General features: G+C 31.3%; 3 protein-coding genes across 9 annotated transcripts; all 3 read right to left on the bottom strand.

The window, feature by feature from the left end:
* Positions 1-3: 3 nt before the first annotated feature.
* Positions 4-2,392, bottom strand: LOC110618707 (probable inactive histone-lysine N-methyltransferase SUVR1). Of its 4 annotated transcripts, none has more exons than XM_043958621.1 (4): positions 1,991-2,392; positions 1,776-1,853; positions 1,151-1,315; positions 4-785 (listed from the first exon to the last, which is right to left on the bottom strand). In XM_043958621.1, exons 1-4 carry the CDS (start codon positions 2,018-2,020, stop codon positions 441-443), a joined length of 618 nt encoding a protein of 205 aa, XP_043814556.1. In that variant the 5' UTR covers positions 2,021-2,392; the 3' UTR covers positions 4-440. The 4 variants fall into 4 exon arrangements, with proteins under 4 accessions (XP_043814556.1, XP_021617614.1, XP_021617613.2 ...); XM_021761922.2 differs by having other exon boundaries at positions 1,758-1,853; positions 1,991-2,388; XM_021761921.2 differs by having other exon boundaries at positions 1,776-2,385.
* A 4,012-nt stretch (positions 2,393-6,404) lies between these two features.
* On the bottom strand, positions 6,405-10,406 carry LOC110618580 (auxin transporter-like protein 2). 4 transcript variants are annotated; one of them, XM_043957978.1, is made up of 10 exons: positions 10,017-10,406; positions 9,601-9,918; positions 9,330-9,538; positions 9,039-9,224; positions 8,821-8,933; positions 8,545-8,728; positions 8,343-8,440; positions 7,577-7,784; positions 7,229-7,486; positions 6,405-6,871 (listed from the first exon to the last, which is right to left on the bottom strand). In XM_043957978.1, the coding sequence occupies exons 3-10, from the start codon at positions 9,501-9,503 to the stop codon at positions 6,665-6,667; spliced, it is 1,428 nt and encodes a 475-aa protein (XP_043813913.1). In that variant the 5' UTR covers positions 9,504-9,538; positions 9,601-9,918; positions 10,017-10,406; the 3' UTR covers positions 6,405-6,664. The 4 variants fall into 4 exon arrangements, with proteins under 4 accessions (XP_043813913.1, XP_021617431.1, XP_021617433.1 ...); XM_021761739.2 differs by having other exon boundaries at positions 9,330-9,533; positions 9,612-9,918; XM_021761741.2 differs by having other exon boundaries at positions 9,330-9,533; positions 9,654-9,918.
* Positions 10,407-19,156: 8,750 nt separating this feature from the next.
* LOC110619865 (syntaxin-31) lies at positions 19,157-25,744 on the bottom strand. The gene is made up of 6 exons (XM_021763435.2): positions 25,479-25,744; positions 24,586-24,836; positions 24,350-24,495; positions 23,658-23,696; positions 20,548-20,745; positions 19,157-19,627 (listed from the first exon to the last, which is right to left on the bottom strand). Exons 1-6 carry the CDS (start codon positions 25,696-25,698, stop codon positions 19,468-19,470), a joined length of 1,014 nt encoding a protein of 337 aa, XP_021619127.1. The 5' UTR covers positions 25,699-25,744; the 3' UTR covers positions 19,157-19,467.
* Between the last annotated feature and the right edge of the window lie 1,324 nt (positions 25,745-27,068).

Genomic DNA, 27,068 nt, shown 5'->3' with positions numbered 1-27,068 from the left:
ATAGATTCAACGTGGTTCACTAATTTGGCTACGTCTACAGCAGCTAGAGTTTTCTTAGTTTTCAAATAGAATACACTAAAAAAATATTACATGTTTATATGTCCAGGGAAAATACAAAACGATAAAATAACCCTCAAAAAAATTCGTCTCAGGGCTCCTGCCCCATAGCCCCAGCCAACCGGAGTTGGATCCGTGACCGTGGGTATAGTGTACAGTCCATAATATATCATTAGGTTCCATATCTTGACAATACTTTGATACTTTGTAAGAGAATTTAAATTCAGCAAGAAAGTGAAAGAGAGGTACTTGGTCATTAATTGTTATGCTGTAGCCCAAATTGTTCTGGCAAATACATGACTTTTTGAGACAAATTTTTGTCTCTGTAAAATGGTTTTGCTGTAATGACAAGAAGATGGATGTGAAGAGGGTACACTTACTCCTTATTCATCATCATCATCATCTTCACTAAGCCATCCGTAACAAGGTTTACTGCTTTGAGCTTGAGGAGATTTAACTGGTGGAGGAGAAAACAACTGCGGAGAACAAACTCCAGCTGAGATCTGAAAGGAGGGTAACTCTCTTCCAAGCTTGCCATGACACTGTTCATTCTTGAAAAAGCTAGGAACAGCTTCCGCTGCTGTTGATGAGGAGCTGTGGGATTTTGAGGAGAGGTGTAGGGCAAGTTTCTTAGGTGATGGGGATTCAATGCTAGGTGATTGAACTTGCTTGGAATAACCTTGAGGGGAGTGAACTTGTGCTCCAGAATTGTCTTGAACAATGCCATCCTTCAAGAAATGCATAACATCAATGCAATTTGCAGCATGAAAATATCACAAACCCATTGTTATATCATGACCATCAAATACATGTCTGCCATAACCCTTTAGTTTTATGCAAGAAAGGTATAATAAGCAGAATTAATGAATTTACCATGTCATGCTATGCCAAATAGTAGCTTAGATTCAATTTCTTTATGTCATTTCCATGGATGCAAGACACCAACTTCATTCCAAAGTCAAAACAGTCTCACATCACAAAATTTCATTTTTCTAATTTTCTCTGCAACCAAGTTCTATTTTCCCATCAACTATACAGCCACTCATAGGTGCACACATTGAAAAAAAACACAAAAGAGGGGAAAAACATTTACCTCTGAAACTTGATTCTCTACCAGCAAAGTTGGATCACTGCTTTCCAATGGTTTTGGTTCACTATTTTCTCTCCCAGATTTCTCTTGCTCCTCAAGAATGGAATCAATGAGAAGTTTGTAAGAACATTCTTCAATAAAAGTCCAACCATCATCTCCACCATAAGCCTGTTTCAGAAACAAGAAGCCTAAAAAATGTCCACTTTACTCTTCTGCTCGGCAGTAGAGAAGGCCAGGAAACACAAATGGGCATTTCTGCGCTCAATTCCATTCTAAATTCACAAACGAAGTTTTCAGGGCACACAAACAGACGCTTTTACTTCCTTACATTTTCTCAGATAAGGAAAGGCACCCAACTTCAATTTGATTAAATAAGATGAAACTACTTTATTTCTATATTTTCTCGGCAACCAAACATGCGAGTATAACACATACAATAGAAGCACGATAATAAGCACATTACATAATTCACAGATGACGAAATATACTTTCCTTTTTCCCTTGTCTGAAAAGTGACTTTTCATCCATCCCAACATTTACTCAGCTATCAAACAAACTATTAAAGATCCCTTTTCTTTTTTGTGTATGCTAGTGTTTATGAAGGAATGACCTTGAGGAGTTTTCTAACGGTTCTGCGAACCAAAGCTTCAGGGAAGCCCATTGAGCGAAGAGCATCAACCGCAGCATCAATCCGTTTCAGACCCACCTGTAAAAAGGTAAAATTTTCTCCCGAGACAGAGGGAAAATTGACAGTGAATGAGAAAGAGAGGGAAAATGCGAGAAATGGGAACATAATAATTAAACAAAATAATAATAATAAAAATAAAAGTTGGAGCATCACACCTTTCGAGCAGTTCCTGTTCTTGGAGGCATATTTGTCTTCTGAAAAATAGTTCACGATTTGTGTATTTAGTGGGTTTTGCAGTTTGCAATCAGGAGAGCTCGGATCCCCTGTGGTCAATTCTAATGGTGAAGAACCCAGCACTGTTAACTGCCAAGTGTTACTCATCCATTGTTGTACCTTTTAGCTTTTACTGATCCTATAAATATCTCATCTTCTTTCACGCCGTAGTGGTGGTTAACCGGTGATCTCCTCGCCGTCCAAGTTAGCAGCTTCCCAGTTGAAGAAATTAGTAGCCATGACTGCCTCAGGATTCTCTCTCTTTGGTTCAATCAAGCACCGTCTTTAATATCTGAGAAGTACTGTCCCTTATGAATTGCACCTCTGGCATAAATGGAACGTTTGCAAGAATTAGCTAAACATAAATGTGAGTCTTCTCTCTATGAGCTGTTTTACTGTGCTTGTCTTTTGATTTTGGATCAATTAAGTCTTACAGTTTTGTTTTTTGCCTTGATATATATATATATATTTCTTTCCTTTTGGAGGATGTAATGCCAATTAACAAGGACACGCCATTTACAATTCAGTTTTAGTACAGCAAAAAATGGCAGAAAAGTGAGGGGGGAAACCACCTCAACGACATCGTTTAGCTGAGGAAGAAAATGTCCATCTTTCTCTGTGGAGCCCATTATCTTTACTAGCACAGCCCATTTCTAGGCTTCTCATCCACTCAGCATGCCAGATTAATGCAGAATCAGGCCATGATGAGCTCTGTTTTACTCTATTTGTATATGTGCTATATTTTGCAATGCATTGGTAATTGGGTCTTATTTTGTTATGTGAAGGAGGGGCATATAGAGAAGAGGTGAAGCTGAAAGTAATTTGAAAACAGATCATGTTGAAGCAAAGGTTGCAAAGAAAGAGAGCAGCATTATTGGTGAAATGGGTATTTTGGCAGAATAATCTGAATCCTTCAAGGAGAAGACTAGTGGAGTAAAATGATTAGTGATGTGATAACAGAGGTATATTTGTCTAAAAAGGAGATAAAGGAGTTAAAGATGAAATCTAAAAATCAAATAGCAGAGAAAAGCAGGCTTGAATTAGTGAGCTTGAGGTTGCAGGAAATGATTGAGAAAGCAAAGAGGCCATGGAGAGAGTACCTGAGAGCATCAATTGAACAACAAATCTATGCCAGGCCCAAACATTCTGATAAATGTGCTACTGTTTGCATGCCAGTGAGACTCACAAGTGTCAAAGAAGCTCATATCTGAACCATTATAGGCCAATCAAAGCATTACCCACAGGCAAGCACTTGAAAGCCCAAGAAGCCTTCTTTTCAATGAGAAACTGAAGGCCTTATTCACTCAATAGCCATGCCAATTTTCCAATAAGAAGCATTCTCATAAAACACTGTAGCCCTTTGTTTTGGTAAAAAAAAAAAAAACAAAAAGGAAGAGCTTTCATAAATGTGAGAAGGCCCAACCCCAAGAATTATATTATGGAAAATATTTTCTTAAAAATGTTTACCGTGAAAAAAAAAAAACCTAAGTCAAATAAATTAAATAAGACAGATAACTTAGAGATTAAAAAGTCTCAAGTTCACCTTTCATTATTGATAATTTGAGCTATTATAACTTAAATCTACTTAAAAAAATAACAGCAAATATATTAAAATTTCCCAAAAAAATAAAAAAAAAATGCTATTATGGAACTTTGATATCCTGAAGTCAAAAGCTGAGAATGGCTATTGACCAATATGAATAAAGAGGCAAATATGATGATAGCATTATCATAGTATGGCACTTTGTCACACAGTAAAATTGAGTTCACTTTTTATCCTCACTTTAATTAACATGTGCAAAAAAGACATGCTTCATGGGCAAAATAAAACCAAATTATTATTATTTTTTAAATTAAAAAAAAAAAAGAAGATAGAATTGCAAAACTTGAGAGCTTCATCCCCCCACAATTCCCCTTTTCTTTTTTTCTTTTTTCCTTCTTAAAGAGCATTCTGTAAAGTGGGTATGAAGTGGGTGATTTCTATCATCTTTCTTTCTTGCTAAATGGAATGAAAAAGTGAAAAGAGATCTCTGTGTATTCTCTTTAATTATAGTTACATAGATATGGGTAAGAAGAAAAAAAAATACTTAATTTTTATAATATGAGAAAATTTACTAATTAATTTTTAAATTTTAAAAAATAAATTAAAATATTTAAAAATTTTACTAATTAGTATTTCTATTAATTTTAGTATTAAATATTTTACTATTTAATTCTATAATTTTAAAAATTTATTAACTAATTTCTTAATTTTTAAAAGATTTAGAGAAATTTTAATTATTTTTGTAATATTTAATAGTTAAATCTAATGGGGAGATTAACTAATAAATTTTTCAAAATGTTCGAAATATTTTAATGCATATTTTAAACTCGAAAGACCCATTAATGAGTTTTTCGATTTATAGAAACTAAGTAGCAGTTTTTTAAAAAAATAATCCTCCTTTGCTACATGCATTTTGAAAGAGATGGTTTCTTTTCATTTCTAAAGTGTGGATATGCACATCTTTAGGGCTAATTTATACAAATCTAGAACTTGTCTAATGTCATTTCATTAAAAATACTTCATTGACTAACATAAAGAAAATCCAATAATGATTCTAATTCTATTTGTAATTGAATTGCCTACCCCAATTAAAAAATAATAATTTTATCATATTTATCAATATCTCTTCTACATTTAATAAGCTACAAATAAGGTAAATATAGATTATTTTCAAATATGTAAATCATATCATATTTGAACCGAATCGAATAAATTAAGAATTGAATTAATTTTGAATAGAAATTAAATTTAATTAAAACGATTTGATTTGATCAATCGGATTTTTTAATAAATTTTTTATTTTTTAATCTTATTTTTAGTATTTTAAAATTTAATTAAAATATTTCAATATTAATCAGGTCTAAGCTATTTATATTATTTAAAAATAATATAATATTATCATTGATCGGTATGGTCTGATTTTTTTATTATTACTAAAACTGAACTAAATTGAAATAATTGAAACTTTTAAAATTAAAAATCAAATCGAATTAAAATAAATAAAAAATTAAATTAAATTTCTAAATTAATTCAATTTAATCGAATTTTTCGATTTAAATAAAATAATTCACCCTAAACTTAGATTGCTTAATAAATCAAATTTAAATTTAATTTTTAAGCTCATTGAAAAAAAAACAATTGAAATTCCAACTTGCTATTATTAAATTAATTTATCCTTCCTATGATATTTTTTATTAAAAAATTTTAATAAATTTTTATAAAATCACTTTAAATTAAAAAAATTAAAATTTTCTTTTTTAAATAAGAGAAAGTAGCTATTATGAAAATATTTTTTATTCATCAATTTTTTTGAGTGTTTCAAACTTTATAAAATATTTTTTAATACATTTACGAAGGTTTAATTTTTTAAATTCTATACATATTGAAATGAAAAGTTTAAAATTGAATAAATTCAAATTAAATTGTTGAATTTCACCTCAGTTGTGGAAAGGATAATGTGTCCCTTATATGAGTCACAGACAATCCTTCCCCTTGAGCTAACGAGCTAACTTTTGAGGTGAGTTATGCCTGACCCAAATTTGACATGGTATCAGATGTCTCCCATCTGATGTTGGGCACCTATAAATGTGCCACCAGTTAAAAAATCTGGGCGTGAGGGGTGTGTTGAATCCTGGTTGTGGAAAGGGGTAATGTGCCCCTTATATGAGCCATAGTCAATCATTCCCTTGAGCTAGTTTTTGAGGTGAGTTAGGCCTGTCCCAAATTTAACAGAGCCTCCCCATCCGATGTTGGGGTGTGAGGGGTGTTTTGAATTCCAAATCGGTTGTGAAAAGGGGTAATGTGCCCCTTATATGAGTCATAGGCAATTCTCTCCTACTAGCCAATTCTCTCCTACTAGCTTTTGAGGTGAGTTAGACCCAAATTTAACACAAACTAATGTATTCAATTAAAATTTTAAAATTACCACCTTTAACTTGGATAATTACATCTATTTTTTCTCCATTTTAAACATTTTTTTCTTATGCTAAAAGATCCTCACAAAAATTGGCCATTTTAGCACATAAGCAACAAAGTTGAACTTTGAACAGAAGCTAAGATTCTGTTAATGATTTATCTTTATCTTTTATCTTAACCATCCATTAGTGAATTAAAGACCTTTTGCTTATTTTTTGACCAGTCAATTGAGTAGCAAAAGGACAAACACAAGTCCGATATTTATGAAGTGAATAAAATACTAGAGAGATCCACAACAGGCAGTCAACGGCAAATATCGACTTTAAGCCCTTACGAAAATTTTAGGGCCATTTCGACATTGTAGATTTTCTAAGATTTGAAAGAGATGCTCCCAGTAATTACATTTGCTAGTTTCTGAATTGTATTCACTTGCATAGAGAATTTGGACTACATTGCTATATGATACTAACCAAACATTACCATTCACAAATCACCTAAGCTTGAAACAAAACACAGTATATAAAGGAGGAACTGCTGGTGGCGGTGGTGGTGCCTCCCTTTGTATATAATACATCAAACAAAATGAAAAATGCTATGGAGAAAATGAAATTTTAATAAGTTGCTTCTGGGTATAACTTGGATGATCAGTCTGCAACACTCAATGGTGCTTCGAGGCGGGCTGCGGCGGGCACTGGTAGCACTTGGCAAAGAGACCAAATGTGTCAACTTGCTTGATGAAATTGCTCATACTTGCCCACCCTCCTAATCCAAACCCAACTACAAGGACCCATATCACTATAAATGCATTCACTGCATACATTGCTGTCCAGCTAGGGAGGAAAAATGGAGGCTTCTCTGCTGCATTCTGTATTTGCAAGAATTGCAACAATCAGTGAAGAACGCAACATTTAATCTTAGGAGCCAATGCAACATTTACATTTCTCTAATGCCACTGGTCCACCAATTACTTCTATAACATAATGACTTCTCTCTTGCAAAAAGCTTGGATTAATCTCAACAGTTATATTGCATAATGACTCTCATCTTGTCATAATCCATTTACTCATACTAGGCTAATATCACCAAATGAAGCAATTAGGACCACAGTTAGACATAGAAGAAGACATGCCTATCAGCATCCAAAGCTATCCCATGGACTATAAGAAAGTGACGCATATAGCAAGAGCTAGCTAGCTGCAGCAGAGAAGAATGGAGCATTTACCTGTCGAGCAGATGCTGATCGATAAGTGAGCATATGAGCCAAGGAAGGGATGATGTAGACAGTGAAGCTAACCAAAAGAGCCCCCACAGCTGAGTTAATGGGGCCAAAGAAAGGAAATATGATAGCCAAGAACCATATAGGTACAACTACAGGCAACCTTGTTAATGCCCTCACAAATATGCTCTTTGTATCATGCATTCCCACCACTTTCTCCCACACGAAGTAGAGTGGTGTACAAGCGAATCCGAATGTTATGAACTGCAGTTCAAATATCAGAAGTATTCGTCTCAGCATTCATCAAATCAAATCACGTTTGCTAGTCAGTAATGATAGAACATATGCAAAAACCTGGTGGATGAGCATGAGGATGACTGCAGCGTCTCGCCATCCGGAAGAAGGAAGAAGTGAGAATGCATTTGAGTGAGTGAGGAGTTGATCACCAAATGCCCAGTAGACAGCAGTAGCAGATGGAATTGTTAAGGTGAACACATACATTGTGGCTAGGAGATATATATACTTGAACTTCTGAGGCTTCCACATTGCATGCATAATTTCACTACACCATTTTCAGGTACAAAAATTTCACAATACAACAATTATATGTATAATGGTTTTATTGTGATCATTGATTAAGTTTGATTTCATACAAGCCTTACCATATTGGATAGTCATGAACATAGCCAAATTAGTAAATCTATGTATTGTTTTCTTTTCAATTTTTTTTTATCTTGTGAATGTTGGATTCTTAACAATATAACCGTTAATTTATTTTTTTTTTTTATACATGGATGACAACTAAAAGGGTTGGTGGACATAAGATTTGTGGAAGATTATATAGCAATCATTACAGGTGAAAACCAGCTATAGACTGAACTTTCACCTAACCACCAAAATCCTGTTTTCTGCACAGTAATTTTGACCAATAAATGATAATCCAGGGAAAGAAAACAACAATTTAATTAACTTTCCATAATGGGTTGGATTCATGTAACTCCCCTCATTATTAGACTGACAAATAAATAAATGCAATTAAAATATATACCAAAAAAAAACCATCTCTTTACCAGTTGAAGAGTAATACAGCAATTAAAATCAAGAAGGAAAAAGCACTTACACAGTAACAGCATGGCCGCCGAAAGTGTAGAGGATATTGGTGGCGCCTGTGAAATAGAGAACCAATTTTGTTGGGCCATTGTGTGTCACCCCATCAACCTGTTAAAATTTTAGACCTTTTTTTAGGACTTTGTAATTAAATAAAGAAATCAGTAAAGACCCACAAATCCGACGGCTAATGGGTCACCCTTGATCAAAAATACCTGGCCATGAACAACTGCTGCAATGGTCATATACCAGGCAGTGTAGGTGGTCATGCCAAGGCCAAGAAAAGACCAGATTCTGTAATTGTGAAATGAAGGTATGAACACAGTAGTAGCACAGCAAGCTCCGAAGATGTAGGTCCATGTCCTCTTGTCTAATTTGTCATTAATGTAGTAAATATTGCTGTAATAACCCAAGAAACGTTTCAAATCAGAGGATCAAACCAAACCCAGTTTCAGAGACATTAACAGATGATGAGGAGGGGAAAATCTGACCTTGCACAGGCTATGAGTTGTATAACAGAACCAAAGAGGAGAAAAGTGCAGTTAAAGGCCAAGCCAACGGCTTTCCAGGTCGGACCCAGTAAACCATCTAGCACTTCGAACCACTGCAGATTGAAATTTTAAGAAAAAGATTATCAAAGTTTATTTTTATTTTGTAGTTTTTTTTTTAATTTAAATGAAAAATTAAGAGTTGTTCTTGGAAAGTTAACCTGTATGACATGGTTTTTGAAGCTGACATTCTCTTTCTCCTTTCTGCTTCGGTATTCTACATAGAGAACACTGATGAGATACGCTGTCCAGCTCCCCATAATACCATAAAACACCTGCAAAATTATTCCAGAAAGCATCCCCATTTGAGAAAATGAATAAGGCAGCGTCAACAGCACCTGAGCAACCTGTAAAAATCCAAAAAAAAAAAAAAAGAGTAAAATTTTCTGGTTAAATAATATGTGTAGGACTAAAAGAGAAAAGTTTGAACAATGGTGGATTTGTAGTAGTACTTGATTTGAAGCACAACTAAACCAGGCATCATATACAGAACCACCATGCCAAAGAATACCCTTCAGGCTAAAAATGGAGTCCTCTTCTTTATTATTCTCTTCTTCTTTCTCTTCATTCTCAGTTTCATTGAAGCTTGATATCATCTCTTCTTCTGCTTGCTTCTGGGATGTCATCTTTTTTTTTTCTTTCACTGCTCTACAGATCTGAAACAAGCAATGAAACAATGTCAGCTAAAGAATTTTGAAACAAAAGCAGAAACTAAGAGCCACAGAATCAAGAACCTGTTGAAAGATTAGCTACAGTACTGGGATTTGGCGATCAACCTTGGATTTATACAGAGAGAAGAGCCAGAAAACTTCTATGTAGATCCTTTTATTGACAAATGTATCACAGTCCTGCAAATCTGCTGGTTCTTTAACACACTTTGTCTGAAGAGAGACGGTGAGAGATGGTGCTTGCCTCGTTTGGAGTGTGTGCTGCTCTCGTTTTATACCTTGTAAGAGCTAGAAGCCAGTGAATTGAGTTGAGTCCAAAACGGCTGTTACAGCTTTTTCTTTATTATTTTAATGGCGGTAGAGTGGTTATAGTCTGCCAAATTATAAAAGCGAATTTATTAAAATCTCTCAAGAAAATCCTTACAATTTATTGGAACTCACACAAATCAACGCTCTTAATGCTGATTTCACCTTAAAGAAGAGACCCCCTGTCAAAATCTGATAGCTCTTTCACAGCTTGAGCAAGCTTACAGAAAAAAAGAAGAAGAAGAGGAAAATTTCTAGGAAAATAAGTCACTTAAAAAGGGAACTTTGAGCAAGAAACAAGAAAGAAGAATTCTGCCAGAAAGGAACACCTGAGAAAGAAAGGAAAACAAGCCAGGATCTGCTTTTGCAGATGAGACTAGCTTATAATTAATGAAAAAACAAGAAAAACAATTTTTCGTTTTTGGTTTGTTTTATTTTTTCTCTATGCTGATGTAGTTTCTGTCGTATGTCTAACAGATACTGTGGAGAGGTCTTTGGCTTCTAGCTTCTATCCTCTGTGCTTTGCTTTGTTTTCGTTTGGTGTTTTCTGTCTCAGCTTACTCCGAGATACCCTTTTTAAACGAGTTTGGCACAGACCCAAATCTGAGCAAAATAAAATCCTGGATTATATAATTTTTTTATTCATTTTATTTTTTTATACGTATTAAAATAATAATTTTTTTTATTAATTTTTATCCATTTTAAAGACCCAATTCCATGGGATTGAAATTCAAAATCTTAATATTAATTTATATATTGAATTCCACCTAATATATATGTGATGACAAACATAATATTAATTAGTTATTAGTTAAGAAGGTTTTTTTATATTAAATAAAAATTAAAATAATAATCTTAATACGTATATGCAAACACAAGTAGCTAGGCATGCCATGTATCTTGTCTACTTAAGGCCATACAGAGGATAGACAAGGTTTAGATCACCTTTGGTTTTTGTCCTAACAACGCTAAAAATACTTTTATAATCCTTGAGTAGTCGTATGATGTCTATTAGATGATTACTTTGACGAAAGGTATTCTTTTTTTTTTTTTTTTTCCTTCCTATTGGATGATAAATGCTCAAACATTTACGTATATTTTACATTTTAGTCTAGTTATTTTAATTTTATATTTATTGTCCAACTTTTTATTTAGATGCAATTTAGCTTAGGACTTAGCAGAAAATCAAAAAAATTAAAATTTTAAAATTTATAAAAATCAATCTGAGTTTATTTTTAATATTTTAAAATTTAATTAAAATATTTCATCATTAATTATAATATTATATTTTTATATTATTACTAATCAATTTAATTCAATTTTATTAATTTTTTTATTAAAATCGAATTAAATTGAAATAATTAAAATTTTTAAAAATAAAAATCAAATTGAAGAAAATAAAAAAATTAAAGTAAATTTTTAAATAAATTCGATAAATTTTTTGAGTTCAAACCTTTAATTTAACCGTCATCACTAAAGTTTAAATTCTGGTATTTAATTGTAAAATTATTATGTTAATATTACTAATATAATAATTTAACTGTAATTTAAAATTATTAAAAAAATTAATTTTATCATGATATATAATATTATATTTTAATAAAAAAATTATTTTATATTTAATAAAAATATAATTTTCATCGCTTTTTATTCATTGTAAAAAAATTAAGTAAATAATTATTTTATATTCAACAATAAAAATAAATATTAACCTATTATTATAATAATAATATAATAATTTACTACTATAATTTTAAATTTATTTTTATAATGATATAAATATAAATAATATTTAAAATTTGGCATTTGAAGTTTAATTTTTGCACATACCTATTTATGTATTCCATACCATAATTAAATTTCATACATTGACTTTAAAATTTGATGAAAATTCCAATTAAATGAAGATGTTTGAACTATAAATCTAAAATTAAATCATTTGAATTAAAATGATAAAACATATAAATATTAGGTCTTTATTATCCAATTTGCCTTCTTTTACAAAAAATGTTACTATGTTTACTTGTCCTTTAATTATTTGTTATTGACATTGAATTATTTTTTTTAGAAGCAAGACTATATAATAAAAATATAATTATTTATTTTTCCGATAAACATTAATATGATAATTAAATTCTTGTTTGATAATAAAGAAATCAACTAAGGATTAACAATTCATACACGTATTGAATCTTCTAAAATCTTTTATTTTCTTCATAATTTCAATAATTTCTACAATGAAACCTATATTATTTTGAAAAAAAAAAATTAAAAGCGGTCATAGACCTTGCACTTACATCTGTGAGTGTAAAATTTCATTTTAATACTAAATAATTATATTATAACTCAAGATTAATTTATCATATTAAGAGTTTTTTGTTTTTTAATTGGGAATTGAAGATTTGGGGAGTAAAATATGAAATTTTTTAAATTTACTCAAATACACTTATTATCAGGAGGTTAAGTTTATGGATGCATTAAAGGAAAAAAATGAGTGAAATTTAAAATTAGAAAGTTTTGAGTGGGTAAAAATATATTTGGTAATAAAATAAATCAATAGTGGTTGAAATTTGAAAAGGACTAAAATGAGGCAAGAATTTGGTGAACTACTACTTAAAGGGAGTCAAAAGTAATTAACGCAGCATCCAATCTTTGAAAAATGGTTAGCGTCATTAACGCCCTATTTGCTTATAATTAGTGAAGTAAACAACACATGCTTATTCGATAGCTACCTTAGGGAAAGTTTCTTCACTATTTAATTTAAATCGAAATCGAGAAAATTAATAAAATTGAATTAATTTAAAATTTTAATTTAATTTTTATTTTAAAAAATTTTAATTATTTTAATTTAATTTTAAATAAAAAAATCAGTAAAATCAAACTAAATCAATTAATAACAATAATATATTATTTTTATAATATAAGAATATTAGATTATAACTAAAAAATTGAAATATTTTAATTTTTTTTTTAAATAATGTAAGTATAAATTTTATTAATGTCAAAGATTTTTTTGTTTTTTTTAAAATACACATTAATAAATTACATGACCTAATTTTTCTATAAGAATTGAATTTTTTGGTTATATTATTTATTTATTTATATTATAATGGAAAAACACAAATTAGTTATTGTTATAGAGAAAGCATGCATGTGTAATGTGTTATTAATTTAAAGTTTAAATCTCACCTTCTATTCTGTAAAGCTAATTAAGTTGTGTACTTATATTAATAAACTAATTAAACTTTGAAATGGTGGGAGAGCAAATGATTAAAGATCGGAAAAATTATTATTTAGTCTTTATGGTACAGAGAAATTTATTAGTTGGTTTTTTAAATTTAAAAAATATATTAAAATATTTTTAATATTTTAAAAGGTCTACTAATTAGTCACTCTATTAATTTTAATTATTATGTATTATAAAAAAATTTAAAATACTCCTAATACAGAGAAAATAATTAATAGACTTTTTAAAACTTTAAGTAACCAATGAAATTTTTTTTTAAAATCATAAACACTAATTAGTAAAATATTTAATGGTTAAAATTAATAGAAAAATTAATTAGTAGATTTTTAAAATGTCAAAAATATTTTAATATATTTTTTAAAATTATAAAATCAAGTAGTGAATTTTTTTATATTATAAAAACTAAATAGTAACGTTTGTTAAAAATATGAGTCAATGAGTTATATGTACCCTATACCATATATAATATTTTTTTAGAAAAAAAATGTGTTGTAAACAATGTGAGATTAGTATATACATGCAAACGTTTGTTGGTAATTAATAATAATAATAATAATAATTATTATTATGTTGATTTTGGTAGCATTTTAGTTAATCTTCAACCTAATTTATTAGTTTATAGATTAACTTTGAAGCAATTTGAAGGCAATTAATTTTGATTTTAGGGCTAATAATTAAAAGAAAATAAAATTAAAACATATATTTACGATTCTTTAGAAAAAATTATTATTTTATTTTCGTATTATGAAAAAATTTATTTATTAGCCTCTCAATTTTAAAAAATATGTTAAAATATCTCTAATATTTTAAAAAGTTTATTAATTAATTTTTTCATTAATTTTAACCGTTAACTATTATAAAAAGTTGCACTCATAAATATAGTTTAATGGTAAGTGCATTTAAATAAATCTAAAAAATCTCAGGTTTTACTCTTCCAATCTCCAATTTACATTTAAAAAAAAATTATCATAAAAATTTTAAAATGTATATTTTAATATATTTTTAAAATTAAGAAACGAATTAATAAATTTTCAGATATTAAATAATAGTATTTATCATGCATGATGATGAGAAGGAACTTGACAACCCAGAGAAAAAAAAATGATAATAAAATTGTTGATTTTTTCCAAATCTTGAAAAGCTTGTGTATGGATATATGAGAATAAGTATTAATAATGAGGTGCAAGCTTTTGCTTTATATAGCTTATCCTTAGTATTTTGTGTCACCATCTACTCTTCAGCATCTGTATTATTTAGGGTTTGAACAGATGCCTTTCTGGCTTCCAATTAAGACTCCACATATTGCTTAGTGGGCTAGAAATCATTTTTTTACCCTTTTTACAATTTAATTGATTTAATTTTTTAATAATTTGTTTTTATTTTAAATTAATACGAAATTTTGTATAATTTTATAAGAATTTATTTCGATCAATTTTGCTTTTGAGAAATAGGACAAAGACCCTTGATTATGTCCTTCACAAATCCATAATCCCTCACCATTATGTCAATTGATTATATGCTCTTCCCTAATTTAAGGCTCCTTACCAAATATATAAAATTTCAATTGTCTTTAATATAATTAAATTTTAGTAATTCCTTAATTATATCAAAAAAATTAGAAAAACCTTTTTTTTTACAAAAAAAAAGTAATAAAAAAGAAATGTACAACTTTATTGCATTAGTTGTTTGAGGATGTTTGTTTTGTTCATCTTCATGACAATAATTAGGTTCTATTAGCATGACTATCTAGTAATCACTTCCTACAAATACATGATTTTTATGGGTCCTAGGATTTGGCTTATCTTAACTTTAAGTTTTGAACTCAATTATAATTAATTCAGATTAGACCTTTCTTATAACACATTCCTCTTATTCCAAATCAAACCGATGTATAATTCAACACACCTTTCAGTTTCAAAACTATATTGAAACATGACATATTTACGGAAGGTCTAATATCGATAGAGAAATTCTATACTCTGTTAAATTTAAGTTAGACTTAACTCACTCAAAACTTAATTCAAAGGAAAGTGTTTAAGAAAAAAATATTATTTATTACACTAATTTAATCTGATAGCGAGTGTATTAAAATAAATTTAAGGGATTTGAAGTTGGTCGGATATCTATCTCTTATATTTTATGAGAAAAAAAAAAAGAAAAGAAAACACTATTTATCTTCATAATTGAAGGTGTAATTAGTGGAGCCAAATTCCACAAATAAGATGTTTAATCAGTAGTTAGTGGGTCAAGTTGTTTAAAGATGCGTCAACATTGGGTTTGCCCCAAAAAAGAACAAAATATAATGTGGAAGGCAGATTTGCTAGGAGTTAAGTTAGAAGATGAAATTGGTAGCTTCCCCTAAAGTGTACAATGCACTCTTACATCATCTGCCATGTCTAGTCAAGTAATCACAAAACCACCAATACCTTAAAACACAAATTAATTGCTTTTCTAAACCTAGGGTAGCAAACTTTCAATTAGTTAGGTTACTACATAAACCATTTCCTTATTATCATGAAAAATAAAGTATAAATATTTTTTTTTATGATTAATAAATTTTTAAATATAAAATTACTTTTTATAAAGTATTGTCGATTAGAATAGTTTGACCAGAAATTTTAACTAATATCATTTTATTAAAATGATATAAAAAAAATATAAATATAATTTTAGAGTTACTGATAAAATAATTATATAGTTTGGGGTGATTTTCAAGAAAACAAAATTACTTTACACAATAATTTCCCTTTAAACTACTAAAATAGTTTTTTATTATTAAACCCAACAAAAAATACATGGTAATAAACTATATCATTAGTGAGAGTCTATGCATAGGAGTGATTATTTCATTCAATAGGCTTAATTTTGATTTCATATCTTTCTCAATTATAGAAAATAATCTTTAATAATTATTTTATTTGGCACTAAAACCATGATGTGTGCTTATATTCTCTATACCAATAGTGAAAGTAGGATTCAGTCACAAGCCTTTGAGTTTTGATGTGATATTTCTTAGGGAATTTTTATGAGACCAATTGGCTTAACGCAGTTTTAGAATTAGAATTAAGAGGCAGAGTAATGAGTTTTTTCATACTATAACGATTAAATAATAATTTTTTTATTAAAATTGAAAAAATTTTTATATGTATAATAAAATTTATAAAAAGGAATACCTTCCTCCAATCTTATTGGTTTCTTTTGACGTATGTGTTGTTGTAGGAGGGAAAGGGATCTAATTGATCATAATTAAGCAAATGCATGATGAGAGAGTAGCAATATGATTCATTAAGCCTAGTGGGAAATTCCTAATTTCCAAAGTATATATGAATACCCATTATAATCTTTTCAAGCACTTTCTATAATGGAAAAATGAAGGCTTAGAAAATATTATTAGAGTTCTCTGTCTGCCATTACTTGGTTTCAACTTATATATTTTGGCAAAAACATCTGTAATTGCTACTGAATCATCCCACTTTTTGGGGGAGGCAACCATTTTCCTAACACCCATTTAAGGGATGGTTATGAAAATCTTTGCCTCCCACATCAAGTTGCACAAGGCACATCACTTACATCTTGTAGGCAAGCTATACATTTGTGTTTATTCTATGCAAGTAGCACTAAAGTACCCATAAAAAATTAGGCCATTTCCCACTTCATTTCTCTATTTTTGTGTTTAAATATTTAATTTCTCTATTTTTAAAAATATATTGAATAATTCATGTCTTTTCAGACAGTTTGTATTTTTTATGAATTTAAAAATACATATCTTTAAAAATACATCAGAATAATTCATGTATTTTCAGATTGTTTGTATTTTTTTTTTTAAAAAATGACCAATAATAGTTATATATGAGTTTGTAGAGACTTTTGGGTTAGGCAGAAGAAATGCTTTAAGAGACAAGAGAGCCTAAAACCACCTTTAACCAATTCAGAAATTACGTGATAAGAATGAAGATTCCTAGGCAAAATGGGTGGAGATGCCTTATCTTGGTAGACTAATAATGCAAACAAGAAAGAATTGAAGTTGTCCCTTTCTTCTTTCCTTTCTTCACATATGAAATCACCCATTCTGTTTTCTATCAAGCTATGGCTTTTTTTCCAAATCCCTTAATCAAGATTTATCCTTTCTTGCATAAGCAAAACATGAAGATATTTGCTGAAATAAACAAGATATACATAATAAAAATTCCTTTTTTCATTATAGCTCGCTTAAATAACGAATCAGTGGCCTAATGATCCAATACTAATCTTAGCGAGAATGAATACTTTTGAGTATCTAACTAAATGAATTTTAATCGAATTTAACGAGTTTAAATATGAATAATATTAATCGAATTCAAATTCAAATACCCAAGTTATATCCTCTCCCGCATTTTACAAAATAAACAATGGGAAACAAATTAAAATTTGCAATTATGTAAATAGGCTTCTAAATTGGCTTGTCAAGCATGTAGTTTTCCTGTTTTCCACTACTTGTATTCTTTGCAAGTACTTATAGGACTTTGAGATTGTGGCAAACAACAGATATTGAGTCGGCCACTGGTGATTTATTACTGTGTGAAAAAAAAAATGAAAGGGAGATTCTGCAGCAAAAAACTTAGTGGATTCTCCCACCATCCATCTTTATTATATGATCAACTCATCAATCAAATACATATACAAATATTCATAGTGTGGTTTGGCTGCTTCTTCATCAATACTTAGCTAAATATGGTAACCCCATTTACTGTGTTTGCACTGTTACCTAGTTCTTTAAAAGGAAGGAACAAGTGCAAAAGCTAAAAAACCCTAGTACCTAAGAATATGCAGCTTCTTATATATGTTCTTTTAAAAAGAAATTTTATAGCTAGTATAGGGAAGCATAATTCCCTCACTAGAAATGAAATGATGGATCCCTACTTGTACATCTCCATAGAATCCATATATTGCAAGATCATTTTTTTTTTCAATGAGATAAAAGCTTAGAAATGAAATTTGAATCCAATTCCTACCGGGTTCAATACATGTGTCTTGACTGCTTACTTGACAAGACTAAGCTAATGTAATGCATACTTCAGTGCTACGTAATAAATTTATTTCCCATGGAAACTATATTATTCTAGAACTCTTTTTTTTTTTTTTAATTTTTCTTGAATTTGACACTAGTAATGCAGATTATGGAAAAAATTCTCCAAAGGGTCCTTCCAAAAGGAAAAGAAAAAAGATAAAAATCCTTCCTGAAAGCAATTTCTCACCTAAAAGATGTTGTAGTATCTTGGTCACTAAGAAAATAAGGGCAAGAAAATATACCGAAAGGACAAACCGCCCTAACATTTCCATCAAAATTTTAAGAAAAATTAAACCTAGCTAGGAGTTATAAGAAGTGGAGATCACTTCAGATCTTAGACAATCTTGATCACACTTTCATGTCGTGCACTACCACAGATGTGTTGATGTCTTTAAGAAACTGTGTGTGGTACGTTTAAGATTTGAGATCACTTTGAGAAACTTTTTAATCAAAAATTAAAAATTTTGTAAAAATTTAATTTAATTGATTTTATTTTTTTATTTAAAATAAAAAATTCATTTCTTTAATTTAAAATAATTTCTATCGTATCGTAAAATTATTTGAATTCTGTTCTTATAAAATTATTCATATCAAATGAAGAGTTAAGCCGTATTTGGCAACAAAAGAAAGGATTGCAAATAGGGAGAAATTAAGTTCATGAGACAGATTTCGGATTGCAAAAGAGCATAGCATATAGATTCAAAGGGTGTATTCCATTGATATGAATTGAACTGAATTAAATTATAATTTCATATCCTTGCGAGTTATGAAGAGTTTGAGTCTCTTTGTGCAATAATTTCTTAGTAGTTTTCAAGTGCAATCAAACAATTTTAATGGCTAAGAAATAAACAAATGTAATTCCAATCAAAGCCTCAATTTGATACCTCAACTGCAAGTTTTAAGGATGAAATCAGCCCCCCTTCCCTCCTGCAACTACAAATGACCATGTGTTCAGTTAGACTTTTATTGTATAAAATCAGTGTCATTTCTGTCTCAGGAAGGCAAAGAAGATGACAAAATAATCACTGATTATCAACAAAATATACGGAATTTGGTGGGGTTTTCATCCCCTAGACCCCACCACAATCAGAGTAAAAAATAAAAAATTACACTCAAAATTTGATAATATATGTAACTATATCCATATCTATGCTTTTTTGTGAATACGACGAGCCTTTCCACTTTTACCAGCTACAGCAAAAATAAAAATGGAAATGCCCATTAAATTTACAAAACAAGGAACTAATTCCTATACATGCTTAATGAGCAAGATGGACATAAGACGAACACCTATGGAGGAAGAAATCAATCTGTAATTACTTTCAAGCCACAAAGATGATGAACACCATCAGGAAAAATACTATAACAGCGAACAACTTGAGTAAAAGCCACCTATTTGATGATATTTGATTGAGATGCCTCAACAGAGCACTGCGAGCACTTTCAACGTTAGCCAATGACTCATCCATGTTATCATCAATCCTGTTGCATCAATCAAGTAGATCGCATTTAGTACCAAAAGTGTTATTAATAGATGAATGTAGAAGGTATGAATAGAACAAATGAAATATTCCCCAAGTACTTGTGTTAATGACCAAAATGTTAGCCTTGGGTCAGATTTTAAATTGCAGCCACCTCCTTTTTGTTTCAAGATGATATCATAAAACTTTCATTTTCTTTTCAACTGTGGCCAGCACTAAGATCCTTGGATGTGTGCCAGTACCTGCCTGGCTGGCTGGTGTTGATATGGCACACTCCAGATCTAGAGTTCCCAAGCTTTTAAAAAAGACATGGTAGTAACTATATAGTGTTGATAACATAATAAAAAAGGGGCTAGAACTGGAAATCCAACAAAGTTCTGGTTGTTTATTACTAACCATTTATTTTATTAGAGATGAAAAGCTAGATGAATTAAACTTTTCCCATCTAAATACTCTAGTATATAAATATCCCTCCATACTCCAACTCTTCATTTTGCCATGCCGTACCAATGTTGACACGACGTTTCATGAGATATGACATGGAATATGTGTCCGACATACATTCGTTCACTCAAACATTATAGTGAAATGTTTATGCATAGTTAATATAGCATTCTTTTCTCTCAAGATAAAGAGCATATATTTAAATAAAAATAATTATTTGGTTATATTCTAAATGATGTATTTGGTTGTATTAAATCATCTACTTAAACTATTATTATTATATATTTTTATATTCTTTTTTTCTAGTCTATTTCATAATGTAACCATGCACCCATATCTAAACTTATATCCATCATCCCGTATTTTCTATTTTGAAAATTGACAAGTCAAACATAGGGATATGCACTCATTTCTGACACCCATATACCAGTCCAAGTAACATAGCGAATATCATATATCCAAGCAAAAAGTGCAGACCTAATAGCAAGTTCCCCTTGCTGTGCAACCATTGTAGCCAAATGTGTGAAGATTCCACTAAGTTCTGAAATTGTAGATTCCACATTATGAAGAGCAACTGCTCGACTTTGAGTATAGTTCTCCTGTCTTGGAACAACCTGCTGCAACATTGACATTTCCATATGGGATGAAGAAGTGTTGTCCACGGCTGGCCTCCGCCTGTATTGATAAGGTTTAAAACCAATAGTGGATTAGGAAAGGAAGACATTTCTAACTTGAACATTATGAAAACCCAAACCATTTCCCAATTAAATACAAAATTATTTCATCAATACAAATTTAACTAGGGAATTTAAAGTCTAATTGCGTGCATACATCTGAAATCTAGCATTAAATTCAGAATCCTAAAAGAAAGGAAATTGACATCACTAACAAAAAAGAAAACAATTACTTAAAGAGCTAGTGAGAGAACTCTGAAAAATAATACTTAAATTAAGGAATGATTAGGGAGAATTGGCTAGGTTGCCTCAAAGCATGCTTGTCAATGGAGATACCAACTCTCTAGGCGGTATCCAATGGGATTGAATGCAACCCATGCATCTTTGGAAACATATAGGGCCTTGACCTTATATTTTTAATGCTTACAACGCCTACCCATTCAGACCTAAGCCACATGACACCAGATCAACAGTTTCTCAACCATCACATTCAGCCATGTGAGAGCTCTTCAGTTCCCATTTCAAGGACAGATACTGAACTGCATTTCCTTCTCGATTTTTCCATAAGCTTTTATGCCAAAAACAAATTACCTACTAGCATATCCTTGACATAATCTATCAATTATCACATTCTCTAATTGCATATATTCTACCTATTAAAGTATTAATCACTTGACATGGAAGGAAACTTGCTCCTTTAATATCCATAACAGCACTCTGTTTATTCTCTGACACCAAGAGGAAGGCTCCAGTTATCTACCTCACATTTATCATTACAAATATATACATATGTTCCACACTTATTGTCACCAACCATACAGAGATAAGCCCATTAGGTCTACCTGCACTTTCTCCCAAGTCTCTTTTCAACTGATATTGTTTCCTTGTGTATTGCTTGTACACAACAGTCTCTCTTGCTTCCATTGAGATTGAATAACACCCACATATAGATTCACTAAGGCAGAGATGCGAAAATCAAACAGATTCTACTTATATGTGATAAATGACAGAGCCGACCACTTGGTCTCAGACTTTTTCAGACCAACATACATGCATACTGCAACAGTGGGCAGCTATAATCAAGCAATACTTCCCGCCCATAATATAAGGTTTTACAATCAGGGAGTAGGATTCTGGAGAAGAGGAGGGTAAACCTTTTTTTTAGCCCACAAATCATTTGAATCAAAAGAAAAAATGGACTTCTACATAAAATGCATTAAGGAACCATTTTATTTCTGAAGTTGAATTACTAATATTTTCCATCCAAAATCAGGAAGGTCGTATATAAAGCCTTTAATAAGGTGGACAAGGTAAAATTGGCACTGCAAGGAAGGACAGCCACACCTAGGGCTGAGCAATTCTCGGTCTAAACCGAAAAACCGAACCGAACCGATTAAATTCGGTTTATCGGTTCGGTTATTCGGAAAGATCGGTTTGGTTCAGTTAGTAGATTTAAAATTATTCGGTTTTCGGTTCGGTTCGGTTTAAACATGTTAAATAACCGATCAAACCGAAAAACCGAACCCAACCCAACCCAGGGGGTTGGGGTGCTGGCCTATCGTACCCAACCCAACCCAACCCAACCCAGCAGGCCAGCACCCCCAACCCCCTCCATACCTTTCGCCGAACCCCTCCATCCCATTTTCCACATTCTCTAGTGAAACAGAGGAAGGTGTAGAATCTAAAGAGGAAGAGGAAGAAGAAGATGGCGACGAGGACGACGACGGTGACGAAGATGACGACGACGAAGACGATGATGAGGGGGGCGAGGACGACGAAGACGACGAGGTTCAGGTTTTACAATCCTCCAGAGGGCCACCGGTTCAGTCGGCGGATGACGACGAGGACGACGACAACGAGGATGACGATGAAGATGACGATGGTGAAGGCGGAGACGACGATGACGATGACGACGACGACGAGGAGGAAAACGATGACGAGGATGAAGACGGTGAAGAAGAGCTGAAGAGGTAATATATATCCAAATTTATACAATTTTCCGCATATACTTCATTTCTCTCATCTGGGTTGCGAGTTTCTCTCATCTGGGTTTTGATTCATATCTCTGTGGGTGGCTGTGGTTTTTAATAGAATGTTTATTAAATTATTTTGTTGAAATTAGAAATAAAAAATTAAAAAAAAATACAGATTTCGGTTTGAACCGAACCGAACCGAACCGATTTTTATCGGTTCGGTTATACCTTCATAATCGGTTTTTTCGATTTTATAAATTTTAACAAATCGGTTTTCGGTTTTATCGGTTCGGTTCGGTTCGGAACCGAACCGACCGATTGCACAGCCCTAGCCACACCAGTATCAATAGAATGAAATTTTAAGCATTACTCTTTAAAATAATATTGCAATAAAGATGACTAGGCAGGCTGCTTTAGCTAGATGCCATTGTTACTAAAGATCATAATGTCTGCACGTACTCTAGTAAGAGAGTGAAGGTGATAGGCCCATGCTCTTTCTACGTTCACCACTTTGGTTTACATTACAATTACAATGTTATTTATCACTTCTTTTCTTTTAGAAAAAAGAGGGAAGAGGATGAAGAAGAAAAGTTCCATTGACGGATGAAAGAAAAGAACCCAAAAATTTTATAATAAACAGTATAAATAGAAAAACAGAAATATGCCTCTGCAGGATATCTTGTGTGGCTCCAACAGGTGTTAACATATTCAGTGATCAAGAGAACCAATGGAGTTACTTATAACAATACAAGATGCTTACTATTTATTTATTATTATTTTTTAAATTTGAAATACATAATGATACATGCATTTATATGCACATGCACAAAGTTTAATATTGAATTTTGTAAAAGCCATGTTAGTTCTCATCTATCACATCAAAATCAATCAATCTACGAAGAACAATGAGTACAGCACATAGAATTGCATAAAAACATACCTCAACTGATTGCCAACTTGAACACCAGTTGGTGGCATTCTGGTTAGAAAGGAAAGAAAGATTCAAATATCAGCAATTCAGGAAATTTTCATCATTCTAGAAGCAATAAAATTGGATCTTGCAAAAAATTAGCATCAACAGGCATTAGAACCCAAATACTAAGGCGAAAAAGAAAAAGGGAAAACAACTTTTACCAATATGGAGATATTTATCAATCAAAATTTAAGCGTCATATTAAATCTTCAATATGGGCAAGTATGCTTTTTGGTTAAAACATAGGTAATTACTTTAAACTTGTTTCTATCACATGATGACCTTGTAAACTCTAACTCTAATCTAACCAAACACAGGTAGATGTTAAGAGTTAAGAAAGTATCTTGGCCTGCACATGCACTGAAGAAAATAGTTTAGTTACCCATGCAATTATATCATTTCATAGCTAGGTTATGAGTTACCAGACAAAGTCCATAGAGGCATGGATAGCAACAATTTAAGCAGAGGGAAAATTGACCTAATGGACAGCAAAACTAGCAAATAATTCTGTGCCATAAAATATAATTAAGGTTAATAACACTCAGTCCATTTTCACAGTTCATAAGATCAAATAGTAATGTTTCATGGCAAGTTTGTGCATCTCATTGACAGCAAAAGGTAAAGGGATTGGTAGATTTATTTTGGAACACTTGACTTACGCAGATGGCTGTGAAGTCCCAAATGAATTTGCTGAACTTGACCAAGGTGGTGGTTCAGTGATGGGTTTCGCTTGACGCACAAAAGGATTCTCTCTTGAAGCATTTGAGGAAAATATCTGTTTTCTGCTCTCATGAGCCTTCATATTCTGTGATGTTAAAAAAAAAATGAGAGAGAGCAAAATCACTCTGCAGTTAGCATGCACAGTAATAATAACTTAACGGTTGTTAACACTGACTTCTGTTCTAGTAGTTAACACATCTTGAAGCTCTTTAGTCGCCCCCATAAGTCTGCTCTTCAGGTCATCACAGACAGCTGTGGAATGAACAACTCTATCCTGCGAATAGTTTCCATCAGCTATCTCCATGTTTTGAATGGTTTGCAGATCTGTGAGAGCTGTGTTCAATGTTGTGATGTCGTTCTTTATCAGGACTGTTAGTTCCTGTATTTCAACAGTTGGATCATCAAACATTGATGACCTTTTAGCAACTGTAGATTGAAATAAAAGCCATGGTTAGTAACATCATCCTACCACTAAAATCTAATCAAGCTTAGACCCAAAAGCAAGAATGACACCAAGTACTTGGACTCATCTTTCTTGTATACAAACAAATCAGTGCCCCTTATTTGAGCCAAAAGGGATAAGCAAAATCCTGATTTGAAACGCAATGGAAAATCAATGGACATTTTCGAAGTGCCTTATTCTTCAGGCTTGTTAAACACTACAATGGGCATTCAAAAGATGATAGCTAAAAGAGCATCACTAGTGCTTACTGTGTGTTGCAGTAAATACCAGGCAATGAAACGAAACAAGTCAAGACCCAATAGCCTCAATACCATATTAAATACATTTTCATTAGCCATCTAATAAACACCTAATTACAAACTAGTAATCCTCAATCTTGAATCAACTAAATTAATTCCTTATAATAACGCCTTAATCTAATGTTTCTTACACTTTGGAATGGCTATGTTTGCAATCATAAATCTTCATTCAGCTCCAAATAAATCTACTTCTTCTCTTTAAATAGTTGCTCTCTAAAAGTAGCTCCAAAAGAGTATGTCCAAAGTGAGAGTTTCTAAAATCTTATGACACGAAAACAATTCAGAAATAGAAAAAAAGGAGCTTACGCTTGGCAAGCCTAGAGATCTTCTGAGAGGCTTCATGGATGCCCAAGCCGATGATTGAAGCCTTTTTGTTGAACTCAGATCTTGAAGAGAGTGGTGACGCGTGTGGTGTAGAAGAAAATAGATCATTTTCATGATTAATGGATGTGACTCCTCCGATCTTCTTTAGCGTTTGGGTTAGTGACCGGAATTCCGCCGTCCGATCTCTGAACGTGGACGCCATCGGTTGTACGTTGCAACGGCGACAATCCGGTGGAGATGAGTTGTAGAGTAGTTATACGTTTTGCCGTTTTCGGTTGATTTGGTGGGTAATTGAATCTGGGCCGGTAAATGGTCTTGGGCTTGAGCTTGAGCTTGAGCTTGGGCTTGAAAATGGGTTTAGGCAATATTCCATAATAATTTCTTTTTATTTTAGAAATTGAAAAGATTTTACACAAATCTTTTATTTATTTTTTAAAAAAATTTCCTGTAATAAAATCACCTTTTGTATTTTTCTCAACATTGATGAAATATGAAAACCTTTTATGTTCTTAATATAATTTTACAAGTCTAATATCTAGAGTTATTTTTATTATATAATCCGAAATTATTATTCCAACCTATTAAAATTTTTTTAAAAATTATACTTTTTAAAAATTTTTTTTAATATTTTCTTTGAAAATTGAAAATATTATAGTCCACGGTTTTTAGTGATTTTCTAATGGAAATGAATTTATGATATACCAACTTAGAGGTTTAAGGATTTAAGAATGCATTTAAAAATTTAATTAAATAAATTTATTCTATCTAATCTTTTAATTTATACATAATTTTATAATAATTTATTTAATTTTTTAATGAAATATATTTATTATATTAATTATTATTTTCTCTCTTCAATTAACTATAAACTATTATATATCTTAACCAATAAAATAAAAAATGTTTAAAAATCACCAATAAAATAAAAAATGTTTAAAAATCACTTATTTAAATGTCAGCTGCTCTGATTCTATCAGCTGCACTAATATTGTATCGGCTTTGATTGTCTGATCTCCTCCACTGCAGGGTTGAATTAAAGTTAATATTGATACCTCTTTAAACTCGCAACGAAATTCACTAAGTTTCGGCTGTGTAGTCCGAGATGCTAATGGTAGATTTATGGCGGTCAAACCAGGCTATTTTTGCAGTCAGATGGAGGTTAAATGTGGCTTTTCGAGAGGCGTTGAGCTGGATTAAAGAGTGCGGATGAGATCGAGTTCTTTTCGAATCGGATTCTTAGGTTCTTGTTGTGTCCATTAACAATGCTTCGTTGGATGATTTATCACCTTTTGATCTTTTGGTTCAAAATTATAAATTGCTTCTATTCAGTTATGAAAAAGTAAGATATAGTTTTATTCACAGGTTTGTGAATGATGTCGCTCATGTTCTAGCAATATCGGCTCATTCTGAGTCAGATCAAAAAGTTTGAATTCATGTCCCTCCTCCTTATATAGTTTCTTTAATCGCTTTGAATTAATGATATTTTTCATCTTTTAAAAAAAAAAACAATGAGTCTGCTGCTAGCATTTCTCTTTCTATATTTACTCTTCTTTCCCGTTGGAGTAAATTGTT

The sequence above is a fragment of the Manihot esculenta genome, chromosome 7, assembly GCF_001659605.2.
Source record: "Manihot esculenta cultivar AM560-2 chromosome 7, M.esculenta_v8, whole genome shotgun sequence".
NCBI lineage: Eukaryota > Viridiplantae > Streptophyta > Magnoliopsida > Malpighiales > Euphorbiaceae > Manihot > Manihot esculenta.
The sequence above is the reverse complement of the archived record's forward strand: the minus strand, read 5'-3'. Positions and strand labels throughout refer to the sequence as shown.